The sequence below is a fragment of the Aspergillus versicolor genome (assembly GCF_001890125.1).
Source record: "Aspergillus versicolor CBS 583.65 unplaced genomic scaffold ASPVEscaffold_8, whole genome shotgun sequence".
Lineage (NCBI taxonomy): Eukaryota > Fungi > Ascomycota > Eurotiomycetes > Eurotiales > Aspergillaceae > Aspergillus > Aspergillus versicolor.
In genome coordinates this window covers 1,324,250-1,341,304 of record NW_024467531.1, presented here as the reverse complement: position 1 = coordinate 1,341,304, position 17,055 = coordinate 1,324,250, and the positions used below count along the sequence as shown (strand labels likewise).

General features: G+C 49.8%; 9 protein-coding genes across 9 annotated transcripts; all 9 read left to right on the top strand.

The window, feature by feature from the left end:
- Window positions 1-84: 84 nt before the first annotated feature.
- Window positions 85-1,047, top strand: ASPVEDRAFT_31524 (uncharacterized protein; the record flags this gene model as incomplete). Its single annotated transcript, XM_040810493.1, has 1 exon — window positions 85-1,047. One exon carries the CDS (start codon window positions 85-87, stop codon window positions 1,045-1,047), a length of 963 nt encoding a protein of 320 aa, XP_040670873.1.
- A 792-nt stretch (window positions 1,048-1,839) lies between these two features.
- On the top strand, window positions 1,840-2,604 carry ASPVEDRAFT_31523 (uncharacterized protein; the record flags this gene model as incomplete). The annotated part of the gene is made up of 1 exon (XM_040810492.1): window positions 1,840-2,604. One exon carries the CDS (start codon window positions 1,840-1,842, stop codon window positions 2,602-2,604), a length of 765 nt encoding a protein of 254 aa, XP_040670872.1.
- An 839-nt stretch (window positions 2,605-3,443) lies between these two features.
- Window positions 3,444-4,610, top strand: ASPVEDRAFT_31522 (uncharacterized protein; the record flags this gene model as incomplete). Its single annotated transcript, XM_040810491.1, has 1 exon — window positions 3,444-4,610. One exon carries the CDS (start codon window positions 3,444-3,446, stop codon window positions 4,608-4,610), a length of 1,167 nt encoding a protein of 388 aa, XP_040670871.1.
- Window positions 4,611-5,132: 522 nt separating this feature from the next.
- ASPVEDRAFT_31521 (uncharacterized protein) lies at window positions 5,133-5,801 on the top strand (the record flags this gene model as incomplete). The annotated part of the gene is made up of 1 exon (XM_040810490.1): window positions 5,133-5,801. One exon carries the CDS (start codon window positions 5,133-5,135, stop codon window positions 5,799-5,801), a length of 669 nt encoding a protein of 222 aa, XP_040670870.1.
- Window positions 5,802-6,272: 471 nt separating this feature from the next.
- Window positions 6,273-7,070, top strand: ASPVEDRAFT_31520 (uncharacterized protein; the record flags this gene model as incomplete). Its single annotated transcript, XM_040810489.1, has 1 exon — window positions 6,273-7,070. The coding sequence occupies one exon, from the start codon at window positions 6,273-6,275 to the stop codon at window positions 7,068-7,070; it is 798 nt and encodes a 265-aa protein (XP_040670869.1).
- Window positions 7,071-8,834: 1,764 nt separating this feature from the next.
- ASPVEDRAFT_86471 (uncharacterized protein) lies at window positions 8,835-9,311 on the top strand (the record flags this gene model as incomplete). The annotated part of the gene is made up of 1 exon (XM_040817853.1): window positions 8,835-9,311. One exon carries the CDS (start codon window positions 8,835-8,837, stop codon window positions 9,309-9,311), a length of 477 nt encoding a protein of 158 aa, XP_040670868.1.
- Window positions 9,312-12,635: 3,324 nt separating this feature from the next.
- ASPVEDRAFT_86469 (uncharacterized protein) lies at window positions 12,636-13,646 on the top strand (the record flags this gene model as incomplete). The annotated part of the gene is made up of 1 exon (XM_040817852.1): window positions 12,636-13,646. One exon carries the CDS (start codon window positions 12,636-12,638, stop codon window positions 13,644-13,646), a length of 1,011 nt encoding a protein of 336 aa, XP_040670867.1.
- Window positions 13,647-14,204: 558 nt separating this feature from the next.
- On the top strand, window positions 14,205-14,933 carry ASPVEDRAFT_31515 (uncharacterized protein; the record flags this gene model as incomplete). The annotated part of the gene is made up of 1 exon (XM_040810488.1): window positions 14,205-14,933. The coding sequence occupies one exon, from the start codon at window positions 14,205-14,207 to the stop codon at window positions 14,931-14,933; it is 729 nt and encodes a 242-aa protein (XP_040670866.1).
- Window positions 14,934-15,279: 346 nt separating this feature from the next.
- Window positions 15,280-16,782, top strand: ASPVEDRAFT_74525 (NAD(P)-dependent alcohol dehydrogenase). Its single transcript, XM_040816262.1, has 4 exons — window positions 15,280-15,497; window positions 15,544-16,398; window positions 16,452-16,568; window positions 16,620-16,782. The coding sequence occupies exons 1-4, from the start codon at window positions 15,366-15,368 to the stop codon at window positions 16,653-16,655; spliced, it is 1,140 nt and encodes a 379-aa protein (XP_040670865.1). The 5' UTR covers window positions 15,280-15,365; the 3' UTR covers window positions 16,656-16,782.
- The last annotated feature ends 273 nt before the right edge of the window (window positions 16,783-17,055 follow it).

Genomic DNA, 17,055 nt, shown 5'->3' with positions numbered 1-17,055 from the left:
TGTTATAAGTAACAACAGACCTCTGCAATCTACGGCTCAGGCACGGTGGGCATAGTCTGAATCGTGGTGACTAACTGCCAGAGCATGTCTCGGAAAGGCGACATGGATGCGAAGCTAGCTACCGCTACCGTACCGGTATCTTTAGCTGATCGTACGATGGAAATTTTAGATGACTTTCAAAGATATGGCATGATCGGGTCAAACCCCATATTCCAAGGGCAGCATGCGGATGCGTCCTGGTGCCCGGATCTTGGTTCCTGGGTCATGCCTGATGATGGCACTGGGTGCTCTCAGATTGCAGATGCAGTTATCATACATTGGAAGGTATTTAATGAAGCTTGGAAACAGTCCCGGAATGTGACGAAGAAAGCCAGTCGTGATCCTGTACCTAGTTTCGCACTAGAACAACCACCATTTGCTACTGTTAATCCACAACAACTCATACTCTGTAGCTCCCTGTCTATAGCCGAACAACGGCATCATTCTGATAATGCCCGACAGAGCTTGAATAGTGATATGCTGCGGCCCAACAAGGCTGTCAATTCACCCCGAGGAAGCAACAAGACCAGCCCTAGTATCAAACCCGCAGCTGCCCCGGCAAGCAACCCTAAAAGCCCCGAACGCACAGTTCGAAAAGCCGTCGGTCCTCGGAATCAACCGATCACTACCAAGCCCGATCTTGTGCAAAAGAATATAATGCTGGTCCCTATGTCAAGTTGGCAAAATGGATCTGCTGCGCGGGGACAGGCATCAGGCCTCGATAGCATGGCGCGAGGGCAAGTCGCCCGCAGAGTCGCTACACCGGCTAAACATCATGCCGGGCAGAATATAGGACCCAGCACAGTCCATAAATTACGGGGTAGCACCAGCGCAAGTATATCCGCCGAAGTAGTCGCCAGGCACGTTTTCCCAGCTGGCGGAGAGCAGAACTCCCAACGCCCTCCGCAGCCCATCGGGCCCGAATGCGTGTTCAAGCCAGGAGACCATGAAAGAGGCTTTGTTACAGCAGTCCGGACATCTAGCAATGAAATAAGGCGCCTCCGGTAGATCCTTCAACGACACAAGATTCCTTATTGAAGGGCATCGGAACTGTGATTATAGGTAAAGTGGAACCAAAAGGTAACGTGGGATCTATAGGTAGATCCATGAATTCAAACTATTCTCCTAAAGTATAGACCCCTACGTCGTAGTGTGGTAGGTAAAACCCATAGTTGGATTTTCAACGGTAAGGCTGCGGATATTGCTGGCATATCCCCTGTACGCATCAGAGGGAAGGGTAATTTGGATAAAGGATAAGCTGTTACCCCTCGTCGCACCATGAAATATATGGTTCATGTCATACAAGGAAAATGAACAGCGATTCACGATTAACCATAACGCAGAAGGGGTGCAGACTAACGAAGGGATTGAAACATATAAACCAAAACCAGTATCGTTTCAGACGGGACAGAGCCGAGTAGAGGAAGTTATGGATCGGCTTTGCTTCTTTGAGATCATCATCCTTTCGCAACCCGTCTTAACGAAGTTGATATACCCCTCCTGCTGTCATGATGAAAGGCTAATCGGTGCACAAAGGAACAATAGCTCTACTGAATGGAATGTCTGTTTTGCCATGACACACTCTGTAGGGTAAAGGCCCGCACTTAAACGTGCGGTGTATAAAATGATCTTTTACCAGCCAGCCAGCCGAACAGTGACGGAATATCCTTCCCAACTCGTCTTGGAACTTTTTGGTCATACGTAGTCCTCATTTCTCGGTTTATCGCGCATTCCATAGTTCCACTTCGGCACCGACTAAATCGCGGATCAGTGTAAGTCACAGGAATGAACTCAACCGCAATGACGAGCAACACCCTGCCGTCTGGGGAGCGACGATCCAGTCTACGGGATACGCCCGCCCGTTCTGAGAATGTGATAGGCACCGGCGATCGCAACACGATGATGTGCGAGGCTGAAATCCAGGCACTGCGGACTCATGTCAGTGAGATGCAGACCACTCTCACCAGCACCGCACGGGGTGTGGCCCAGCAAAGCATCGCACTATGGGATCTGCAACGCGATAACAAGGGGCTAGACGATAGGTTAAGCGCCCTGACCGAGGCACAAATAAAGTCCACGATTGCGAGCGCTGAAGAGCAGATTGAGATCGGGATCCTCAAAGCCCGCGTGGATGCCTTGGAGATGGAGCGCGCTGAAGGCGAAGGACTGATTAACGTGTTCAAGAAGCACCACGAGGATGTTATGAGCCAGCTCGCACGTGCGGACATGGCTATGAAGCGTCAGCAACAGCAATTCCTCCGCCTTGCGACCGTTAGGTATAACGATCAGCTTGACTACTTTCCGGTCTCTGGGGGAGAGGCCAGCCACGACGCTGGAGAGCAGGACCAGATTCATGCCCCGAAACAGCACCGTCGAACAACCGAGTCGAGACCCAGGCGAAAGGGATATAGCAAAGGCCGACCTATACGAGATGCTCATAACCCTGACCACTTGGGGAGGAAAGGTCGTTCGAAGGGCGAAGGCGAAGCTCCACGACGAATTCCTATACAGAGCAGGCCCAGGACGAAGCATTTTCGACCATTCGACAGCCCCCCGAGTGTATAGTTTAGAGAGTTTATATCATTGATATGTTCTTAGCCAGTTTACACCTTAGGCCTGAAGTTGAATAAAGGAATAATGTCCGTATACTGTATTGAAATATTGGTAGTACTGAATAGCCAGTGTAAGGACCATATAGGACGCTATCAAGACAGGCCATGCAATTATTCTATTGCTCGGCATGACATGCGGGACAGCATCGTAAGTAGAAGGTGGTATTATGCCCTTCCTCCCTGAATGATGGTGTCATACTTGTCGGAATATGCAAACTGTGCTGGTGAAGCCAGCCGTATAATATAGGAGCGCTATAGCTAGACTGAAACATATTTGCTAATGACCCTCCAGCACTCTCCAACCCAACGAAAGTTCTTTATCGATCTTCCTGATTAGAACAGGCCTTGCCCCCGCCTTTAGGCTGAACTCTTTGTGACTCCTGCAACATCGCCAAACACAGCAACAGGCTACGATTCGCTACATCGAACAACGGAATAAAGCAAGAAATAAACACCATTTCATTTTTCTCGTTTAGTAAACAATAACAAAGAGTGTCATTCACCGTATATGCCAGTCAATGAGACAAGCGAGATCAGTAGACAAACACCATTTGTAGGAAGACAAGCATAAACAAGCGAGACTAGTGTCACTGGCACGCCATAAGTCCTATAAGAAGCCTGCTTGTGGCCTGGAAGAGCTGATTCTACTGCAACTGCTCCAGGAAGACTTCATCCTGACGTTCAAGTCCTACGCTCTGTCCACAGGCACCTTGCAGGCTATCAACTGAAAGCCATCGCTCCGCACGAGAAGCCTCAAAGACTCGTACCAGTACACCATATTCCGCAATCACGATGGCACCGAAAAATGTCAGCTCGCATATTGTCGTGGATAATGATCAACCTACAGCTCCACCTCCTTCAACTAGGGCGAGTGTTGCGATGAGTATGAGATCCTTGCCAGAGGCCGCTCCTCCGGCCAGCCAGACCAATATGAATACTCTCCCCAGGCTCAGCAACCCCATGGCCACCATGCCGCAGCAAGATCGAAGCAAAAAGAGGAAGGCCTTGACTATTGACACCCGTGCCGAAACAACGCTGGACAAGTCTCAACGGCGTCGCCAGAACTCAAACGCAGACTACGTTCCAGTTGCCCCAGTCCCTTTACAAGAGGCGCCCGCCTCTCGTCCGGGCAGTCCGTCCAGGGTTTCGTTACCTTCGTTCATGCGGCCTTCGATGAGCAGTAGCCGTCAGAGTTCTATTTCGCAGCAGGGCCTGAATCCGGGCATAGCGCCGTTCTATCCTGCCCAAAGCACTGCCCAGGTTGGCACGACCCAGGCGAATTACGCCACTGGCCCTAGCCCTAACCTAGGTTCACGGAACGCAAGCATTTCTAGTGCCCAGTTTGCGCCCCAGTACCAACTGCCCCCTATTCGAACCAACCCAACACCCAGTCCGAGAGCCACCCAAATGCCCCCACCGCCGCAACAGCAACCACAGCCTCTATCAGGAACGCATCGACCCAGTGCCTCATCGCCGGAGTTCGAGGTCCTCGCTCTGAGGTCTCAATTGAACCTCAGCCAGGCGGAAAATGCCGCTACGGCGAGGAACCTGTCAGACTGTGCGTTCCGGCTACGGCAATGCGAGCGTGCGAATGCCGACTTACACAGGGCACTGCACAACGCGACTCAGGCAGCAACACGGGCTCCACGCCGAGAAACACTCAGTTCTATTCCAGCGCCGAGCGAGCAACTGACGCAATCCATGATTGAAAATCTCCAGCGGGAGAAGAATGCCTTGCTCGCCAAAAATGAACAGCACAAGAGTCAGATTCGGCGTCTCAATGAGGAGCTCAATAAGGTCATCAATGAACTTCCGAGCGACAGAGAACCCTTGGTTCGAGAGAATATGGAACTACGGGCCAAGTTACAGCGCAGTGCTGGGATTCTGACCTCCATCGAGAAGAAAGTGGCTGCAGCGATGAATGATGAGGGCAACGGGGATGGCCACACTGGGAAATGAGCTTTCTGTGTGCAGAGGTACATTTCATTTGTTTATACCGTTTTTAATACAGAATGACAGTGTTTGATTTTAATAATATATGCTCCTTGTAACGTTGACTCGGTGACGAGTACCGAACTTTACAGTAGCCAGAGTACCATTTAGATTAGACCTGAAGCTCAAGTAACTACATTTCTGGATTATGTTATGTATTTTGACCGTATTGAATCCGTAGCCATTGGTTCCTCCTATTTCTTCGAATGGATATGTAACCCCTGATACCGTGAAAGAGGTCAACGGAATAACCCCCCCATTGTCTGAGGGTTGGGTATAATGGGAATCTTTGTTCGGCCAACAATGACCTCCCATACTGTTGTTTGGCCATTTTAAAGCGTATTGTGCTAGCATATCCTTGGTTTAGTGCTAAGGGGTAGCCATACAAAGGGCGTTTAACCCAACATAAATGGTTCTTGTGCAGCCCTAATTTTTTCTGGGTTCACGACGTAGTGGCTCTCCTACCCGGTACTTGTAAACTGAATCACGATGTTCCAAGCTAATCGGGTCCCAGGCGAAGAATGCATCTCTCAGACAGAGTACCCTGACCCTCCTGAGACCACAGCCTGCGGCAATACGATCTTCAAGCCGATGAACGTTCAGTCTCAGAGTGGTAATTATCACAACACAGGCTCGTCGAGTAGCACGAATGGTACGGATGCAGCAGACCCTGCCTTTCTAGGAGGTCACCCTGAGGAAATAGATGTGGCAGTCCCTCTTCCATCTGTCTACCCTGTACAGTATCTTCCAGATGGCACCAACATTGGAGCCCAGTGTGAAAAGGAATACCAGACATATCCGGCTAAATTGGCATCGGACCGTGATACCCTAAAGATCCGTGTGCGTGAGCTGGAGAGGAATGGCTCTCAAATGGGCAAACGCCTTCTATTAGAGTTACAAAAGTCTCGCAACGCTGAGACCAGATACAGGGATTTAGCCAAGGACCTTTTTATCTCAAACCGGAGGATCCACCACTTGGAGCATCTGGTTAGCTTGCAGGATAAATATATTGACCATTGTCTGGTCAAGACGAACAGGCTTCAGGGTGATATTGCGCGGACTGTTCGGAGTGCTACCTATACAAGAACGCCGTCACAGGTTCGCAGAAGCGCCAGGATTAGAGACAAGGTATCGAAGCAGCGAAGAGCGAAATGCTGAGCTGCTGAGTTCTTTATTTGTCTATCATGGATGTTTATTGGGATATGATGTATACATAGAATGACTATTTCAATTTCCACATTGTCGTGAATCACAGAATAATATGTGGTTTCTCTTAACACCACTTTTGTAGCCTATCTCCAGTATTATCCCAATGAAACGGATCACCGGGTATCCTTCTTCTTGATCGCTGTAGATTCAGATGATACCCAAGATGCTATTTCAAAGACTCATCCGCTACGTGTAAAACCGACCTTTGTCCTGAGTGAAAGGGGGCCCCAACTCCATAAAGATTTCATTGACCCCTTCACACTAACAATTCAAAGCAAGTACATAAAGCCGTGCATCTTTACCGTTGGACAGACCATAACACCAAATGCCCCATAGCGAAACAGTCTCAAACAATATTGATATCATATAAAACCCCCGAGCCCATAAAGCAGTCGATATCAACTTACTTCCAAATCCACCATGCCTTACATAGCTTTCTGCGGCGTCTGCGCCAGTCGCGCACGCCCACACTGCTACGAAGAACATCGAACTGACATGCATAGCCAGTACATCCCAGACTCAGATGCAGACTCCAGTGTTTCATCGCTGGCCGCAACTCCCACCGGTTCAAGAACTCCCCGTCCTGGGGTTTCGGAGGCCCTTCCGGATGTCGAGCTCTATATAGCTGCTCACACTCGCTCGAGTCCTGTTGCCCAGGATGGATTGCCAGGCCACAGGGCAACCCCAGTACCTACTGATGTCGAAACCGCGTCAGATGCGGACCCGTCAGCTTCCATATACGTACATGTTGATACAGACAGAGAGGACAGAGCCCGCTGCTGGGTTATCTTTGAACGCGCCATGCGATCCCTTGGGATCCAGGAAAAGGCGCATGACCACGATGTCGCAATCGAGGTTTTGCGTCGGATTGGAGATGTGGTTGGGGATGAGATTGAGACGGAGAGAAGGGTGGTTGAAGATGTCCTAAATGACAGAAAGGAGTCACTGGCGAAGGCAAAAGCAGCGGAGACAGAACTCCACTTGGCGATGGAGATGATTGACGAGATTCCGAGGGGTGAAGTTGCGGCTTCCGGCCGTTTGGAGTTTGAAAATACAGTATTGCGGTTGAGGACAGAGCTTGATGATTTGACCCGCAAGTACGAAGAGTTTGAGAAGTTGTATAGAGACAGGAAGAAGGAGCTGCGGATGATGATCTTGCTTCATGAGTACCTCACGGACAGATATCCCAATCCATCACCAACCACAGCCTTAGTCTAGGTGTCGAATGGATTGAACGTGCCAAATAATTGTATAATGCCTTCCTAATTCCTGTTATTCCTCTAAATTTACTCCGGTTTTGGTTCCATGTACTTGTTCACTTCTCGTAGTTCCTTTGTGGGCTGATCCATGGTATCCCGCAGGCAGGCAACGCAAAAGGCACCCACAAATATAAAGGGCTTCATCTCCTAGTCTATAAAGCCCATTCAGCCGTGGTAAGTTCCAGGCAACAAAAAACGGTCGTCACATCCCCTTGTCACAACCACGATATGACTGATATAAACCCATCAGTCAATGCCCCTACTAACTAAGGGACACAGCCTTTGTGCTCTTCGACTCACGGACAATGGCAATTGTTATGCCCTGCAATTTCACAATAATCAATCCAGAGCGTGCGGATGAAATTTGTGGCTATATAATAGTGTACCGTACCGTTTACCTATTCGCGACAGCGATTGGCATTGCTCATTTATAGAGAGTTTTTGCGAATACAACTACCCCCTCCTCAGCACGATGGCCACTGAGAGTCAACCGGATTGCATTGACATGTATTGTCTATCATGCATGACATGGGCCACGGGCGAATGCCAACGGGACCACGGATTGAATCTCACTGAGCAGGTCCCAATCAGCCACTTTGAAGAAGCCTTCCTTCCGGAAATGCAAAGGCTTGTTGATAACATACCTGGGAGACTCCCCGTATTTGATCAGGACGATGAGCCTAGCTATATCCCGGTCTTTGATCCTTTCGACGACCCAGCTGATATGCCGTCGTTTGACGGTGTGATAGATAGTGATATGGAGCTTTATGTCGATGACCCTGGTGTTACTTTAACGGAGGCCTCAACTTCAAAACTTCCTGACCTTACTCGCAATGACAACCCGGATCTCGCAACGAGCGTGCCCATCAGCCCCAAGACGCGCGGACGCAGCAAGTCCGATCCCACAACGTCCCCCGAGGAGGATTCCATCAAGCAAGCCAAGATCGACAGTTACGTTGCGGAGGCATACTCTGTCGTCACCAGAATGGAGCGATTCTGCCATTATGTACACCATAGCTACCAGATTACGGAACTTTGGTCGAAGACATTGGATGACATCCGAAAGTTTGTGGCAGAGCTCCAGCACGATCGAAATACACGCCCTGCGATGGTGGATACCAAGGTCATTGTGGAGTGGATAAAGAGTCTACAGGACTTTGAGCTCAAACTCGCCGCAAAAATCAAGGAAGGCATTCGTTCGGAGCTGGAAGAGGTTATTCTGGATGAATGTTGTTTTGAATGCGCTCGCTGGTGTGCACAGCAGCATTAGCTACTGCATTTACAATACATCTCATATCCACATCTTTGTATGTAGTTGATTCTATATACGCATATGGTATATATTGGCTGATCTATTGGCGTCTGGGAAGGAACACTATCTTTATTTCACCCATGTTACACTCCAAGTGTAGAGGATTCCATTGTACGGCCCTTTCTATAAGATACTACACCAGCCACTTGAAAGGCCTCTCAAACAATTAGAACTCACAAACGGTAAATTTTATATCAGTCACCTGCAGACATGATACATGGAATCGACAAAGACTAACAATCCAAAAAGGCTTTGTCTTTTCCAAACACCGCGAACATAAATATCCCAGAAGTAGCCTCTGTATCCAAGTTCGTCACCACGTTCTATATAGCAACAGCAATACCGAAACCCGAAACCTGAAGTAAGTACTCTTGCGATACCCTCTTTTATATATATAAATATACCATCACTATGTCTCAGCAAGCGTCCCACTGCGCTATTTGCTTCCTGCTCCGCCACGTAGCCAACTGCGACGCCAGCGGTGATGCATACTCCCGGCACTCCTGGGAGTCCGGTATGCCAGGCCAAATGCGTGGTGATGCAGAGGGGACGTACGGTCAGAACTATCGGGGCAGCGTCTCTGACACCGATGGCGAAGACTCAGTGATGGGTGAGGAAGATGTTGCTGATGTCCAGGTCAACCCCATGCGCGACCGCGAGGATGACACCGTGATGAGCGACTCAGATGATAATGAATCTGTAGAGCAAGGTGTTTTCCAAAGATCCGATATCATGGAAATCGACGATGCTAGCTGGGAGTTGCTTGGTGGTGTCAGCCTAGTGTATGCAGATGACTCGATGGTGATTGACAATGGGAGTGACCAGCTTCGAAAGAGCGAGATTGTACGACGATTCAGCGTCGAGTTGCAGGCTGCTGTCGCGATTTGAAAATTCTTCGTGGGCTGTTTATTAATGCATCCCACCAAGGTCAAAAATATCAGAAAACTAGTCAAAAAATACCAAAAAAACTCTAAAACCTCAATCCAATATCTCTGTATGAACCGTAGACATATTGTGCCATATATAGCCCTTTCGTAGTGGCAATACCTACCATTTTATTCTCCTGGCTAGAGCTTAATTTCAAAAGAAGCTTTACACTATTTCCTGGTCTTTTGCTACGGGCCATCGATAATTTGCTATTTTCTAACGTGCCAATTCCCTAACACTTCCTGTAGTGCTCCCGCATAGTCCAAGTTAGGGCACAACAGGAAGTATATTCAACCTCGTCAACGCCCTCTGCGACGTGATACAGGAGTTCCCACAAAGAATTGCGAGATCTAAACGAACGGTTCTTAGACAATCATGCGTTGTTTAGATAATGGGATGATACGATTAGCCCCTCGGACGCCTTTTACTGGGTGCTTTGTTCAGTTCCATATCAATATTGTCATTGACCCCTGAAACAGTCCAAGTATACAAAGCAACAACATCAGTAACAGCTTAAAAACTATGCACTCAGTCCTTCCCCCGAAACTGTTTGTTAATTAGCTTACACCGACAAATCCATTACTGGAGAAAGAATGTACACTACAGCGACAATGTTGCCCCGTCTACGCTCATTCCCCAGCCTTCTTCGCCTCCCCAACGAGTTAATTTGGGAGGTTGCCAAATTTTCAACCACGCCCAGTCGAGCAGCGCTTGCCAGGACCTGCAGAACCGTAAATGGAATCGTGCGTCCCGTTCTGTACAAGATAACGGACGAACAGGTGCTGGAAGTTTTCGTCCGGTCAGGAGACAACCAGTGGGAAGATACCATGGTCGTTCTCCTAGACAGGATCCTTCGCATAAATACGCAGGACCCACGACTCGGATATCAAGCCCTGACAGCTGCATCGAAGTGCGGCTCCCTCAAAGTGGTGCAGGCGCTGCTTAAGGCCGGAATTGAGCTCGATCCTACACCAAATCATGACGAGGATGATTCGAGCGACATGTCGACAGACGATGACGATCTCGAGCGATGGGCTATTGGCGGCCTTGCAGTTGATAACGTCTCGGATACGCCACTAATAGCTGCAGCCGACGAAGGCCATATGGAGGTGGTCAAGCTGCTGCTTCAGCACGGGGCAAATCCAAACTTTGCATCACTAGTAACCTCACCAATGGAAGCTGCAGCTGGAAATAACCAGGTGGATATTATGAGAGTTTTGCTTTCCGCTGGAGCAAGCCCCAACTGTATTGGCCTCCCTTCCCCGTTGACTGCTGCAGCCCGCGAAGGTCATATCGAAGCAAGCCAGTTCCTGCTTTCCGCCGGTGTACAGCCAGATAGGGAGGGACGTTCCATATCCCCTATGATTGCAGCTGCGCAGTTTGGACATACGCACATTATCCAAATGCTACTATCGGCTGGAGCGAATCCGAATATTGCAAATGGGGACGACAGCAACCATACAACACCACTAATAGAGGCAACCAAAAAGGGGTATCTCTATACAATGGGGACTCTCATACGAGGAGGAGCAAATGTTTACCGCGCAAACCATTTCTCGTCTGCCCTCCGTGAGGCCATTATAACTGGAGATATACCCGCCATGATGCTGCTTCTACGGCCGGGCGAAACCAATCGACGGGAGTTGTTACCCTTTGGGGAGGAATATACCCTACAACTGGCCGCTTCCCTGGGCAGTGCCGAGACGGTTGAGTTTCTCCTCTCACAGGGCCTTCCTGTAAACTCTGTGGACCCAACTAGAACCACAGCAATCTCACGAGGAGCGGCCGTTGGAAATGCGGCCGCAGTGCGTGTACTCCTGGCACACGGAGCTGGCGTCCACCTTGCCAACGCCGCGGGCTATACACCATTAATATATGCCGCTAGCTCTGGTGATGTCGAGACTATCCGCCTATTGCTTGATGCTGGGGCCGATCCAAACGTTACGACCGACGAGGCATTCTGTCACACTCCACTGCTCAAAGCTCTGCTCTGCGGTCACGGAGAGGCTGCCCGTATCCTCTTAGAGCACGGGGCAGATCCACATGTGAGTGACAACCAGAACCGTACAGCCCTATCCCACGCTGCTGGATGCACGGACGAGGAGACTGTCCGCGCTCTGCTCGCTGCGGGTGCTGATATCAATGTTGGGGACGCCACGGGCTGGAACCCGATTGATTATGCGACAATCCGTCCTGACGTCGGTATCATAACGGCACTGATAGGTCCGGGCCGGGGTGCAAGCTCACTTACTGACATATATTTCCCACTTGCGCTTCGGGTTGCAATTGGAAATGGTGACGAGAGAAGTGTTGCTGACCTTGTCCTCCGGAACACGCCTGTAAATCAACCCGATCAAATGGGCATGACCCCGCTGATGTCCGCGGTGATACAAGGGCGAGCCCCTATCGTTGAGCTGCTGATGGGTTCCGGCGCAGACCTGGACTATACCACGCCCATCGGCCAGACGGCGTTAATGTACGCGTGTCAGTGGGGGCGGATAGGAATTGCCTGGATCTTGGTAGTTGCTGGCTGCGATGTCGACATGAGAGACCACGAAGGAAGAACTGCCCTTGATTATTTCGACGCCGATTCTCCTCCTCCTACTGACTTGGTTAACCTCATTACAGTTGCACGTACCGCTGCCTCCTAACCAGCGGATCAACGTCCGTATTCTGCTATATAATGGGTGGGTGTATTTTGCCTCAGTGTCCAGCTCATCTAGCTGTAGAACTGATCCTTCCTCTCCTTTCCCGATTGATTCGACTCAGACTAGAAGGTGTAAACATCGCGGTTAGATTAGGGCATTGCGTCAATGTCTGTAGAGACTCACCCCGAGTCTTGAAATGTGAACACCCACTGTCCGTTCACAAGATGTATGTACATTTGTGACCATCTATATTTCTACTATATTACTAAATTCACTCCTCGGCCTTTCTAATTTACAATTGCATTGCCCTTCATAGTCTACAGCAAGGTTATAACGCATTATCTAAGAAGTCTCATACTCGCCCGGATCGTAGAGCAGTTTAAACGCTTCCTAAACTGGGGCCAGAGTATCTACTTTCCATGATATACAGAAAGCCTGTCTATCCTTGTAAGACCACGATTTATCGTCAAGGCTATTTAATCAATTCACCCTGGCTAACCAAATCTTCAGCCATCACGCAGAAATTCACCCAGATATTCATATATCAATACACACCCGATATAAAAACATACCATTCCCCACTCATCATCCACTTTACGCAACTCTTCAACATCATTCATCAGGGAATCCAAAAAAAATGAGCAACCCATACGCACTAGACGAGCCCCTCCGCCGACCAAGGCAGATGTGCCCCATATGCCCCAGCCAAACCACCACACCGTGCTTCAAGCCAGGCCATCTCGCCTGGTGTGCGTACTGTGGCTCTGAGTACTCCCCACTCACTTCTCAGCAGTGTCCTGGCTGTAGAGCTCTGGGGGTCCGGATGACACATGGGCAGATGATGCGATTTATTGACGATACTACAAACTTCGTTAATCGGGCTACAATCACCACGGGTGGTCCACGCGCTCAGAGGCCATCCGCCCAGACTCCGAATCCTCTTGCCGGTCTCTCCTTGGACTCTACAAACCCTCAAATCGGCAAGTCGATGGGAGGTCCAGCTTCCGGACAGTCCACGAAGGCCCCGGCTGGCCAGGCTTTCAGTAATCCATCCTACCCCAATGCCTTCAGGCCTACTAGTGCTGGCCCTACACCATGCATCAATCCGGCTCTTCTTAGCTTACATGGTGATTCAACGTACCGCAGCCCTAACCTCAAACGGGATACCAGCGCTGGCAGTCAACCAGCAACGCCCGCCCGTCCGTCCGTTGCACCCTCCAGTGCCTCTACAACCTGTAATACCGGGACAAATACACCATCCACCGTTTCAGGCAGCCCACCTCGCGCTAATTCACGATTTGTACCAACCAGCGGTGCCACACACTTCCATACCATTGGAAACAACCTGCTTGCCGGTGGTGGAAACCAGGGTATGCTTATGCAGAACGCTACCAGACCTCGTGTGCCCATGGGACCACCATCTATGTCTCGGACCGGCGTTGGCTCTCGATCTCCCACTCTAGGTGGAGGTACGAGCATGCGCAATGCCAATGCAACACCATCCCTGCCACCAGCCGGGTCTAATTCAACTGTCGCAAGTGGCGTTAATTTCAGGAACTTTGGGCATGATAACCCTCCACTGCGAGGATCCACTGGAGGAGGTCGTGGTGGAAATGCATCTACTCGCGGCGGCAGAGGGTCCGGTTGACGGCGTATTTCTCCCGATACTGCTATCCTTGGTGCAACTGTTCCTCGTGTTTTACTAAATGAAAGTCTTTGTTCAATAATGAAGTCTCCTTTGTGAGTGCAAGGGGTAATATGAAATTATTTTAATGCAGAGTCCTATCCTATTGAACCAACAATCATCTTGGTTCGTAATAAACCCCATTGAATGATAGTGGTACTCTTTTGTATTTCCTAACGGATATCACTGCAGAATAAACGCATTACACAGGCATTTGCGAAGGGGCAAATAACTGTAACTCACTTTATAGTCACTCTTTGTACTGCCCTGCACATCCACAATGCCATACACTCACAACACCCTTACACCCGCCCTGTGAGTACCAACGAAACTCCTTAAATAATAAACAATAGTTCTCAAAGGACTGCATCAACAAAGGATCACTACAATAATAACGACAAATTACAATAACGTGCAAGTCTATAAATCCCTGCTGGAGCCCTGCCCATCTGACAGCAGCGCATCTCTCGCTGGATACCAACTTCCGCGTCTCCGACAGAGTTTCATCTAGAATCAAACAAAATGTCAAACAACGCATACGTTAGTGCAGTTAGGTCACCACCCACCATGCGGCCAGTGCCAATATGCCCGGTATGCACAAAAGGATTCCAATACAAATGCATCGAGCGCGGCCACATCCAGCTCTGCACGGTGTGTACAGCGACATGGTGCCCCCAAAAGCAGCTCAACTGCCCACACTGTCTCCCGATCCCCGGTGAGGAGGCCATCTGGGACCATTACTACATGGTGAACTGGTTCCTCGACTACGAGGGAGATGTTACAGTAAGTGACGATGACAATGAAACGATCAGCGACTCCGGTAGCTATGACGGCCGTGTCGAGTCTGATGTCTTGCAGGCCGCCCATGCCCTTGTTGAGTTGAGCACGGAGTGGAGACAGGCTGCGATGAACAAGAGCATGGGCGTTGCATCGTTGAGGTACAGTAAGGCTACGCAGGAAGAGATCCGGTATGCGCTTCAGGGCATTCAAAACCCCAAGCGCCGTGGGCGTAAAGGGAAGACCCCGGCCTCCATTCTGGCCCGGGATCGCTCCCTCGCTATAGAGCAGTATGTGAAACTTATCTGTAAGACGCTGCCACCCGGCGAGAACGAGGTTGAAATCGCAGTTAGGGAGATCGAGGCCCTCATGGGCCAGCCCCCCAAACAGCTTGTTGATGCCGTTAAAGCTATTCGCGTTGTAAAGGACGAGTGCTTCAGGCTTACGGGTCGAGATTACTGGGCCAGATACTAAATCCTTCAAGTGACAGACAATACACGCAGTACTTGCATATGTTTCCTACTCCTATTCTATATGAATATATTTGATCCATGAGAATATTATCTTTATTTTCTAAATCTCTAGCTCTGGTATTCGTAAGTGGTGATCTCAGATATACTAGGTATCTTCACCGTATGTCGAGAACGTATTCCTTGCTGGCTGGTAATCCTTCAGTTCTTATATACTGATGCTCATGTGGGGCCGGATTCGGCAATGGGGCATCGCTCGGGGAGAACAAGCACGATCTGCACAGAAAGTCGACTCGCTGCCCCGCTTCAAAGATTGCCATTAACATCTGTCCCTCCCTCTTGACGAAAGTCGTGGCTCGAGCTTCCTGGGGTTTTACTTCCTTCTTCGAAGCGACACAACCGGATAAGGTGGCCCGTTCTCCAATACTCATGCAAAATGGGCATCCCGACTAAAGCATACGTTGTCGATCGTAAAGGGGCGCCGTTTGTGCTGAGAGATGTCGTTCTCGACGCACTGCAGCCAGATGAGCTTCTTGTCGAGATGAAATATACCGGGTTGTGCCATACTGTTGGTCTCCACCCATGCCTAGATGCCCTAAGTCTAATGAATACAGGATCTTGTCGTCCAACAAGGGGACCTCCCAGGAAGCTTCCCCGTTGTTCTCGGCCACGAAGGAGCCGGAGTCATCCGCGAGGTGGGCTCAGGAGTGCAGAATAAGGCGTTAAGAGAGGGGGACCAGGTTTTTCTTAGTTTCCGATCGTGTCAGGAATGCACCGCTTGTCTCTGTGGCAAGTGCGGTGCGTGCATTCACACCACTGATTACAATTTCGTTCGGTCTCGCCTGGACAGCTCCAAGCCCTCGCCGATTAGTCTGCCAGATGGAACTCCCGTTCATGGGCAGTTTTTCGGGCAGTCTTCGCTCAGCCGATTGGCGGTTGTTTCTGAATGTTCTGTTGTCAAATGCGACACTGAGTTTGACCTCCAGACTTTCGGTCTATTAGCTCCTCTCGGGTGCGGTTATCTCACAGGGGCTGGGACTATAGCAAATGCGTTGAAACCGGACGAGACATCCACGGTTGCTATCCTGGGAATGGGCACGGTAGGCATCGCGGCACTCCTTGCAGCCAAGGCCCTTGGAGTTGCGAAAGTAATAGCTGTTGATATCGTCGATGAGAAGCTCGAACTCGCAGCTTCCCTTGGGGCCAGTCCTACAATTAATACTAAGCACAACCCTGATCTGTCAGAAGCCATTCGCAAGCATGTCCCCGAGGGGGCAGACTTCATCCTGGATGCTACGGGTATTCCCTCTGTTATCCAGGCATCTCTAAGAGCACTAGCCCATGGGGGTACATTCGCGCTGGTTGGAGCGATGCCCCCGGGTACACAGCTTCAGGTTGATGCGTTGGATATATTGACGGGGTGCAAGAAGATCATCGGTGTTATTGAGGCGTGGTCAGATCCCCAGGAGGTATGAGCTTCCTCTACTATACTTACTTGCGTCTGGCTATTTACTCTCTTTAGCTCATTCCCCAACTTGTGCAGTGGTACAAGGATGGAAAGTTTCCCGTTGACAATCTTGTCAAGGTCTATCCAGCCGGGGATCTAGATAGGGCACTCGATGATCTCAAGGCAGGCCGGGTAAGTAGATGTCCCGTAGCTCTTGTTTAAATATCCTAACAATTGTACCAGGTTATAAAGCCCGTTTTGTCGTGGGACGTCCTATAATCTAACGGTAATTCTACTGGACCTCGACGTTTAGTACTTTGATTTTCAATGATCGCTGTGCAGAAGTAAATAATGCGGTATATAAAGCGTGTACTGGGCATATATATATTTCCCTGTCACACCAAAGGGTAACTTAACGCCTGAGGCGAAGGCTGTTGTCCATAGCACTCCTTGGCCTATCTAAATCTTGGGTTTATAAGATACGTGCATCTGTAACCAGCCAAGGCAAGAGTAATCAGCATCGCACCTGCCTCGTGCTGCCCCAGGTGAGTCCAACATGACCGTATATGGAAGCTACGACCAGTCCATTGCCATGATGGGACGGAGCAATTATTGCCACCCAATCATAAATTAGCTATTAATACTTTGTAGCCACTATTAAACACAATCTGGAGTGTAT

Coding starts and splice junctions, on each gene's coding strand:
- ASPVEDRAFT_74525 (XM_040816262.1), top strand. CDS start 15,366: ATGGGCATCCCGACTAAAGCATACGTTGTCGATCGTAAAGGGGCGCCG. Junction 15,498..15,543: donor ATACCGGGTTGTGCCATACT/GTTGGTCTCCAC, acceptor TAATGAATACAG/GATCTTGTCGTCCAACAAGG. Junction 16,569..16,619: donor ATGATCTCAAGGCAGGCCGG/GTAAGTAGATGT, acceptor CAATTGTACCAG/GTTATAAAGCCCGTTTTGTC.